The following is a 10,000-nucleotide window of genomic DNA, read 5'->3' as shown; positions in this document are numbered from 1 at the left end:
CGGAGATGGTGCTGGATCTCAATGTCGAGTCGCCGGCGGACTCCGGCACGTCCAGCTCGTCCGTGCTCAACTCCGCGGACGCCGGCGGCTTCCGGTTCGGCCTGCTCGGGAGCCCCGATGACGACGACTGGTCCGGCGAGCCGGCGCCGGCCGCGTCCGGGTTCGTGACGAGGCAGCTCTTCCCCGCGTCGCCGCCCGCGCCCGGGATGATGATGGGGCAGCAGGCCCCGGCGCCGCCGATGGCCCCCGTGTGGCAGCCGCGCCGCGCCGAGGAGCTGGTCGCGGCGCAGCGGGTGGCGCCCGCGAAGAAGACGCGGCGCGGGCCGAGGTCGCGGAGCTCGCAGTACAGTGGTAGTCAGTGCGCCGGATAATATATGGGTGGTTTGTCCGATGGTTGATATCCTGTGGGTGGTGGTGGTGCTTTTTGCCAGATGAGGAACTGGACCAAGGAGGAGTTCGTGCACATCCTCCGCCGCCAGAGCACGGGGTTCGCCAGGGGGAGCTCCAAGTACCGCGGCGTCACGCTCCACAAGTGCGGCCGCTGGGAGGCAAGGATGGGCCAGCTGCTCGGCAAGAAGTAAGCAGGCACACACACTAAAATTAATAAATTTCATCCACATTATCATACTAGTTTCTCTAATCAGATGCCATATACAGTACAAGATTACGTTGAAAAGAAATTCACAAGCTGTTCATGAACTTGACCCTAATTAGTACTAGATGTGACAAGGCAGCTGTTCGTGCTGTGGACGTTTAATTAGCCTGTCGTAGGTAATCATCTTAGATTATCCCTTTTGAAACATAATCTTAGCTGGTTTAGGGTAGGGTCATCAAGTTAATCCATGTTGTTAGTTCTTGGCGCGTCCTGTGTTGGTGCTGGTGAGACGTCCACTTCCCCCGACACTCTGATTGCAGACATCTATTTGGAGCAACTGTTAAAGGTTCCACATATATGATCGACTTGTCCAAACAAAATTAATCTAATCCAATCCGTGCACATTATGGTCCAGACCCGGAATTGTCACCCTACACACCCCCTATCTCCGTTGAGCTGTGATCTCATATACCTGATATCCACATTATCATCGCACGCAGGTACATATATCTTGGCCTCTTTGACAGCGAAGTTGAAGCTGCAAGGTACTGTGATTATCCCTGATATCCACATTAAGGAAGCTCACAAAACCTCCTTAATTTCCGCTCACTCGCTCTAGTGTCATGTTGGATTTGGTAGGGCGTACGACAGGGCGGCGATTCGCTTCAATGGGAGGGAAGCTGTGACTAACTTTGAGAGCAGCTCCTACAATGGGGATGCTCCACCCGACGCCGAAAATGAGGGTACTACAACACAATCAGTCTCACCTGTCGATTTTCTCCAATCACACCCAAGTCTTATCTCATTGATATCTTCGTTGTTTTCTTAGCAATTGTTGATGCTGATGCTCTTGACTTGGATCTTCGGATGTCGCAACCTACCGCGCACGATCCCAAGCGGGACAACATCGTCGCCGGCCTTCAGTTAACTTTTGATTCCCCTGAATCGTCAACCACAATGCTCTCTTCTCAGGTAAAGAAATTAAATTAATCATGTTTAGCACTAGCTAGCTCAGTGGTTAGATCGCTGGAATAGAAAAAATTCCTGTTGGCCCAGTTGTGTCGGTGGATGAGATATTATTGATCCAGGTCGTATGGCATATACTCCTCCTAAACTTACGATATTTGTGCCTTTTTGATATCGCTGTAGCCAATGAGCTCATCTTCTTCCCAGTGGCCTGTGCATCAACATGGCACGGCAGTACCACCTCAGCAGCACCAGCGTTTGTACCCATCTGCTTGTCATGGCTTCTACCCGAACGTACAGGTATCATCACTACGAGAACGACCCCTCCTCCTCCTAGTCCTCATCCTCTGCTTGGCGCGCTGCTCCACCAGCTTACTGAAACTGTTGCTACTGCTGAATAATGTTTCAGACGAAACTGTTGATGACATTTCAGTTTTTGACAAGTTCATTCCTGAAATTAAGGTTTCCATGTTTCTTTCCTGGTGAAACTAATCATGCCTGCTCTCCTAAAAACGTGTACAAGTGCTGGAATTCTGGGTGTAGTGATGTGTCTATTGACTGAGCTGCTTGCTTTTTTGAAACGAAACGCAAGCTTTTCGTTGGCATCTCGTCTCATGGACAGAGCATGCTGTGTAGTACCAGAGTACTTGGTTTCTCCTGTGAGCTTGCACCTCCTTTCAGAAAAAAACTGCAGTGCGTCCTCCGGTTCTTACAGTTGCATCCGTCCTCCATGACACAGCTTTAGATGTACTCCCTCCGTTCTGAATTACTTGTCTTAAATTTGTCTAGATACGGATGTATCTAGACTCATTTTAGTGCTAGACATATCTGTATCTAGACAAATCGAAGACAAGTAATTTGGAACGGAGGGAGTAGCTTGCTTAGGTGTAGTGGTACCCTGATCACATGGTGCAGCTTTATTCTTGGTAGACACTGTGCATTCACATGAAAGCAAGCTTTGGTGCTTGCATGCACGGCCATAACTTGACGCTCTCTCTCTCAGGTGCAGGTGCAGGAGAGGCCGATGGAGGCAAGGCCCCCTGAGCCGCCGTCGTGCTTCCCCGGCTGGGGGTGGCAAGCGCAAGCCACGCCGCCGGGCTCCTCCCACTCGCCGTTGCTTTACGCTGCAGCATCATCAGGATTCTCTACCGCCGCCGGCGCGCACCCCGCCCCGCCGCCGCCGTCGTACCCGGATCACCACCGGTTCTACTTCCCCCGCCCGCCGGACAACTAGCTCTCTCTCTCTCTCTCTGCTTGCTCGGCCACGGACGGTGGCCGACGCGCGTGTGTGTTGGAGGTGCTCGCGCCTCATCGGTAGCCGTTGTTGTGAATTAATCGGAGTGTGACTGGCCCAGGCTGGTTCCTCTCCGCGTCGCCGTGATCAGGATCACGAGCATCGTGGCTGCTCGTTATTCGATTCTCATGTATCCATTGCTCAAGTTTCCCAAACAGACTCTTGAAAAAACTTGGAAATTGTTGATGGCAAGTTCATGCATGCATGGGTCACATTGCGCCCTTGCCGAAGAGCGACGTCTGTTGTTTTACCGTTGGTGCGTTAACCGTTGGGCTTTTCTGACCGAGGACGAGCGGTGATTGACAGGTGGGGCCTACGCGGACGCGACGGGTGGGCAGTGAGGAGGCAGCGAGCGACTGGGTGAGGTGAGGTGAGGTGAGTAGGCCGGGGTAGGCGGTCAGTGATTGTTCGTTGCCATCCTCCATTCGGGGAGCGACCTCCGATTGATGGGCCGTAACCGCAGCTGGAGTCGTGTCACTTTTAGCCAATCCCCTTCATTATTTTTTTCCCTTTTCCCTTCCTCTTCACTTCAATCCCGCACAGTGAAGTGAAAGCCTTTGAGGCTGTTCGGGTGTGCCCTTGTGGCGCTAGCCAGCTATCTTTGCCACCCACCCACCCATCCAACCATCCATCCACAATAGCAAAGCTAGTAGTACTGGTACTGTGCCAGTAGTACGCTGTAGCGCGTGGGGGCGCTCTCGCTCTGGCTGGCCGTGCAGCACACTACCTACAGTGGAGCAGAGCAGTAGCCCAGCCGGAGCGGCTTCTCGTCCGTTGCCCCCAATGGCGCCGCGCCGTGTGTGCAGCCGCGCCAGAGCATGCATGCGTCACTCCCTCCGCGGCGCTGCTGCATGCACAGAGCGATCCCCACCCTCCTTTGGCGACTCGTGCGTCGCCTCGGTCGCCGCGAACTGCACTGCACACTCTGCAGCTCAGCTCAGCTCCTACCTCTGCAACACAACATAGGTGGTGCCTGTGCTTGAGTGGACAAAATTACTGTTATGACCTCTCTGGCTAACAAAATCCCGATTTGACCTCGCTTTGGAAAAAAATTCATTTCTGACCTTTTTAGGTGACGCCAACATCCCTGGCGTCTGGGTTGCGAAGCAGACGCCACAAACCCTGGCGTCTGGCCCCTGGCCCGCACTGCCCGCCTGCCCGTTGACCCGCTGACGTGGCAAAGGGACCAGACGCCAAGGACCCTGGCGTCTGGCCCTGGTAGGTTTACACCACGCGCGGGCCCAGCCCACCCATCCCCAACCTCTCCCTGGCGGCGGCCGAACGCAAGAACAGAGGAAACTTTTCTCTCGCCCCTCTTCTCCCTCACACCAAATCCCCCCTTGATCTACTCCATCCTCCACCCAAATTTGTGGATCTGAGGCCCCCAAACATCCTTGAGGTATTCTCCTCCATTCCCTCCAATTTGTTTTGATTAGAACATCTCTTTTTGGTTGCATTATTCATCATTGGGAGATGTTAGATGAGTACTTGTTGTTTTTGTTTTAGTAAATTTTGTGTAGTTGTTAGATGGTATAGTTGATTTGTAGATAGTAGATGATGTGTTGTTGAATATGTATGCAATTTGAAATTGTTTGGTTCATATGTAGATTATCCTATTGGCTTTTTTTTTTGCAAAAGAGATGATGAAATTGATGGTTGTATGTGACATGATTTGTTCCACAGATTGGATTGTATAAATTAGATGTTATGTATTTGCATATGTTTTTAATATTAGTGTTTTAAGGGAGAGAGAGATGTTGCATATGATAAAATTGTGCATATGGTTATGTGACACCATATTGTTTGAGAATTTTATTTGATTGAAAGATGATGTGCGTATATTTGAGAAGATGATGTATGCATGTGCTAGTAAATTAGCTATATGTTGAATATATAGATGGCATAATATTTGTTTGAATCTGAAAAGACTACTTTGGCAAGCAAATATATTTACAAAAAATATTATATGTGTGAAGTGGTATGACAATATAGTTGAATATATAGATGGCAAAGTTTTTTTTGCAAAGAGATGATGAAATTTGATGATTGTGTGTGCCATGATTTGTTCAATAGAATGGCGGATGATGATTATGAATTTTATTTGATGGTGAAATTTGGTACTCTAGATGATATGTGTGCATATGTAGAAGAAAGAAATGATGTGGTTATGTGTGAGAAGAATGGTGTTTTTATATGGCATAACTTGAAGAAGGAAATAGTATTGTTTGATATTGTTCATGTATTCATAGATGTTTGTGATTTTTTTTTTCTAGGATGGCGGATGATGATGGATCTTGGTATGACGGATTAATCGATGAGTGGGATAAGGAGCATCGTGCTCGTGCCATTGAGAAGGGAGATGTAAGAAGTTAGACTTATCAATTTTCGTTGTTTCTCATTTGTGTTCTTGTATTGATTAAAACATCACTTTATTTGCAGCTTGTAGTTGCTATGCGCATGAGGGGTCATTCCGCTGATGACTTTACTTACGACCCGCGGTACGAGCCTTACGTTCGGAGATTGGGTCTTCTCCCATTCGTGTTGCAGTTTAAGCGACGCGCTCCGCCGGTGAACCACGCAGCGCTGACCGCACTTGTGGATCGTTGGAGGCCGGAGACTCACTCGTTCCACCTTCCATGTGGGGAGATGACGATGACCCTACAGGACATGGCTATGATAAGCGGCCTTCCTATCAACGGACAAGCTGTTACCGGTCGTGTGAGCGTTGGTAATTGGCGAGAACGGACTGGCATTTTAATTGGTGTTGAGCCCGACGGCCCTCAGGAAGGCAAGGCCGATACCGCAAGAGTGAGGCATTCCTGGCTAAAACTGGTCAGAGGAAACACCAATCCGTGCCCTCAGGGTGCCAATGATGTGGTTGTGCAGCAGTACACGCGGGCCTATCTTTGGTATGTACTAACCAAGGTAGTCTTCTCAGATGCAACAGGGAACTCAGCCCTCTGGATGTTCTTGGAGCTACTCAATAACTGGGATACCCAGTATAGCTGGGGTTCGGCCGCACTAGCATATTTGTATCGCCAGGTAAGAGATATTTGCAACCATTTATCTTGCATTTGTCATGCGCCTCCATATCTAACATGTTTGTTTGATTGCAGCTTGACTTGGCGTGTCGGAGGAAGGGAGATACATCCTCATTGTCTGGGTTTGTTTGGAGTCTATCCGTGTGGATGTGGGAGAGGATCCCGGTAGGACGGCCCGATTTCAAGAACCCCCTCATGGCAAACCCACGGGGTAATCATGACGGGTTGCATGATGATGATCCCTATCGGCGCCCTACGCTTGCTTACTATTGGGAACAAGTGACGGTCTACACAGGAAGCTCGCATGTGCGATACAAGTGCTATATGAACGAGCTGGACACCTTGACTGCTGAGCAGGTTTTGAGAAGTTCGATGAGATAAAATTTAGTCAAGAATGAAACTTATGTAGCTAACAATGTATCTCTTTGTTTTGCAGGTATATTGGTTGCCTTATGTGGAAGATCGTGACTTTGATCTTAATGAGATGTGCACGCGTGATAGCCATCTTTGGCGGGCGAGGTGCCCAATGATATGCTTCTTCGCAGTTGAGTGGCACTTTGTAGACCGTGTGGCAAGACAATTTGGAAGAAGACAAGGTATTCCAATTGAGGAGAGCAAGGAGGAAATTCTATCTCTGCATCGGTAAGCAAGCATGCCTTGAGTATGTAGTAGAGCATTGAATAAGTCAATGTTTGCTAATGCTTTGTCCCGTGCATCATTTGTAGGTTCGATCGAAGGAACAATCAGGATATATCGGATTGGGCAAACAAACACCGTGCGTGGATAGAAATTTGGAATCAAAGAGACACGTTAGTGCAATCAGAGAATAGACCTCACAATCAGTCAGCATATCAGAAGTACCAAGTGTGGTATGCGGATCGTTACCGGTTAAAGCTGAAGCCTGGTTGGACTCATGAGGAGTGGTCGGAGTTGGTGTCTGAAGACCCGGAGACTGCACAAGGTTATCAAACCTTCAACATGGCTGTGAGAGACACCAGAGGGGCTCACGTTGACTATGCACCGATGCATGATGAAATGGTAGTCTGTTTGACCTATTCTAACATACTTGCATCATGTTGTCTTCTTTCAAATACATAAGTTTGGTGTGTTCATGAATTGCAGGGCAGAGAGTTGCTTCTGTGCGTCAACGATGCCAATGTTGCACTGAGTCATCCACCTGGTGGTGCATTATCTGAGAGGACTCTTAGGAGCACGATGGAGGTGTGATCAATATATTATAAAAGTTTCTTTTCGCGGATTATTTATGTGCATCTCATATCATAGCATATTTTTGCAGAAGTTCAAGAAGCTGTTTCATAAGATGGCAGCAATGCTTTCTTGCCATGGTGCTCAGTCCAGTGACGTGTATGCACCTGGTAGCCGCGCCACCACAGCTAATAGACGGCGTTATCTACAGAACAATGAGGACATGGAGGAGGAGTTCCATGAAGAGGAGCCATCACATCAAGAGGAGCCAACACATCATGAGGAGCATGAGTATGATGCAACACATGAATAGGATCATGAGTATGATGTTGATGCTCCACAACCATCACAGGCTACACAACCAACACAAGGCAATGCTCCACAACCATCTAGGAAAGGCAAAGCCATAGCTAAGAGACCGGGCAAGAAAGGTAGAAAGAAGACATGGAACACACAATTCCATAGTCCGGAGTATCCTCATAAGCTTATTCCAATAGGAATGCAAAGATATAAGGCCAACACTGAGGCGGAGAAGGAGGCATACAACGAAGAGGAGGAGGACGAGACTAGCGAAGAGGAGGAGCCTACACTTGCAACCATGGTGAAGAGAGGAAGGAGGAAGTGAGCTTCTTGTTCCGGTTTGGCCCGCTCCAGCGAGGGAGAGGCGATGACGGTGGCGCGCATTTGGTGTCTTATGTGCTATCTTCTGTGTTCTATGAACCTGTCATACTATTATGAATTCTGTGAACCTGTGTATGCAAGAAGTGAGCTTGTTGTAGTTTGTTTCAATGAGCTTGTTCTAGTTTGTTTCGATGAACTTGGTGTAGTCTCTTTCCATGAACTCGTTTAAAAGTACTACTCAATGATGTGATTTATGTGAATTGTTGTTTCCTGTGATGTCTATGAATTCATTGATTGCCATGAAATCTGTCAAAAGGAGGACTCATTTACTCATTTATATGCACAGGGTAGGTACCAGACGCCAGGGTCCTTGGCGTCTGGCTATAAGTCAGGGGACCAAACGCCAGGGTCCTTGGCGTCTGGCTATAAGTCAGGGGACCAAACGCCAGGGTCCTTGGCGTCTGGCTATCGACTGACACCAGAAATAGGGTAAAGCAGGGGAGCCAGCACAGGGTAGGTACCAGACGCCAGGGTCCTTGGCATCTGGATATAAGTCAGTTTTGTCTTTTCACTTGTAGTCTCGAATAACAAACATACATAAGCATTGCATAGTCTTTTCATACCACTATAGTTGAACACACACACAAGGTTCATTACCACGTTTGTCTACGATAATAGCAAATGACAAACATAGTTCATGACCACGATGGTCTACGATACAATGTCTCGAATGACATAGCAAATTACAAACATAGTTCAAATTACACAAATAGTCTCGAATGAGAAGTTCATCACATACAATGAACATCACATATAACTCGGTTTCCTGTAGCAATGCAAGTCAACAACCCTTTTCCATTTCCATTCTTCCAGCATTTCTTGGATCTTGTCATCATCAGTTATGTCAACCAATTTTCTTTCCCCGGGGCCATCTGACTGCCTCCTGCTGACGTAGTACACAAAATCCTCTTCCTTCAACCCTTGCTTCAACATGAATTTAGTCTTCAACCAATCGAAAGTGAGGTCCACTTCACTAACTTGCACAATACATGGAGACAAGCCTTGCACATGAACAACAGGGCTAAGCACCCACTGAGTTTCCTTAGCCATCTACAACACACAAATCTCTTAGTAGCTAACCTATGATACATTAGACCACGAGGAAAACAAACTAGGGTTTTCACAAAAGTATGATAAATTAAACCAACCATAAAATGGGGGTGGAGTTGATTTACCTTCTAGTTTTGAAATCCTGAAGATCCAATGGTGAAACTGGACCGATTTATGAGAGATCTGAGGGGGGGGTTAGGGTGCTGGATGAGGGAGTGACGTTGGCAGGGCTAGAGGTGATAGTGGGTGGATATGAGTGAAATGAGAGGGGTAGAGGTGGAGATGAATGGATGAGAGGGCTAGAGGTGGGCCCAAAAAATCTTATCCACTCGAATCTTATCCATCAGACAGATAACTGCAAGAATGCTCTCTGGACACCAGACGCCATGGACCTTGGCGTCTGGATGGCCATCAGACACACCAGACAGCTTGTCTGGTCACCTGCGCGGGCAAAGCAAGCCAGACGCCAGGGTCCCTGGCGTCTGGGTGTGGGAGACAGACGCCATGGACCGTGGCGTCTGGGTGTCCATCAGACACACCAACAACCTTGTCTGGTCACCTGCGTGAGCAAAGCGAGCCAGACGCCAGGGTCCTTGGCGTCTGGGTGTGGACCTGATGTTTTTACACACGCTTCTGTCTTTTGTTAATGTTTTTTGCTTAGCAACTTGTAGCAAACACTGTTAAATATGAACAAAGCATGCTAGTCTCAACCAAAAATATGAACAAAGCATACTAACTAGTCTCGAATGACGAACATAGTTTGCACATAATCTCAAATAGTCATGGACACAAGGTCTCGAATAACAAGTTCATACATTAAACAAAGTCTCGACAGTTCATGGACACAAGGTCTCGAATAACAAGTTCATACATTAAACAAAGTCTTGACAGTTCATCACCGACGCCGGTGCCTTTCCATTTGTCTACTGAGTAGTACGGGGCCACTTTCCCTTCTTGTCATGTGCCTCATCCTCCTCTCGTGCATCGCGAGCCCTTGCAAGTTTTCTTGCCCTCTCTTCTTGACGAGCCTCCTTCTCTTTGTGTGCCCTCTCTTCCTCACGCTTCTTGCGCTCACGAGCCTCCTTCTCACGACGCTCCCGCTCCAATCCCCGTGCATAGGACTCCTCGAATAGGCGCTGCCTCCGTAACCAATCTCGACGTTGGTCC

General features: G+C 48.3%; 1 protein-coding gene across 2 annotated transcripts; it reads left to right on the top strand.

The window, feature by feature from the left end:
* The first annotated feature begins 6 nt into the window (after positions 1-6).
* Positions 7-7,952, top strand: LOC123113964 (serine/threonine-protein phosphatase 7 long form homolog). Of its 2 annotated transcripts, XM_044535305.1 has the most exons (9): positions 1,314-1,338; positions 1,425-1,567; positions 2,565-5,216; positions 5,295-5,897; positions 5,972-6,253; positions 6,333-6,538; positions 6,622-6,934; positions 7,019-7,117; positions 7,194-7,952. In XM_044535305.1, exons 3-9 carry the CDS (start codon positions 5,130-5,132, stop codon positions 7,413-7,415), a joined length of 1,812 nt encoding a protein of 603 aa, XP_044391240.1. In that variant the 5' UTR covers positions 1,314-1,338; positions 1,425-1,567; positions 2,565-5,129; the 3' UTR covers positions 7,416-7,952. The 2 variants fall into 2 exon arrangements, with proteins under 2 accessions (XP_044391238.1, XP_044391240.1); XM_044535303.1 differs by lacking the exons at positions 1,314-1,338; positions 1,425-1,567 and adding an exon at positions 7-577.
* The last annotated feature ends 2,048 nt before the right edge of the window (positions 7,953-10,000 follow it).

Source organism: Triticum aestivum, chromosome 5B, assembly GCF_018294505.1.
Source record: "Triticum aestivum cultivar Chinese Spring chromosome 5B, IWGSC CS RefSeq v2.1, whole genome shotgun sequence".
Lineage (NCBI taxonomy): Eukaryota > Viridiplantae > Streptophyta > Magnoliopsida > Poales > Poaceae > Triticum > Triticum aestivum.
Note: the sequence above shows the minus strand (reverse complement) of the source record. Positions and strands in the feature narration are given on the sequence as shown.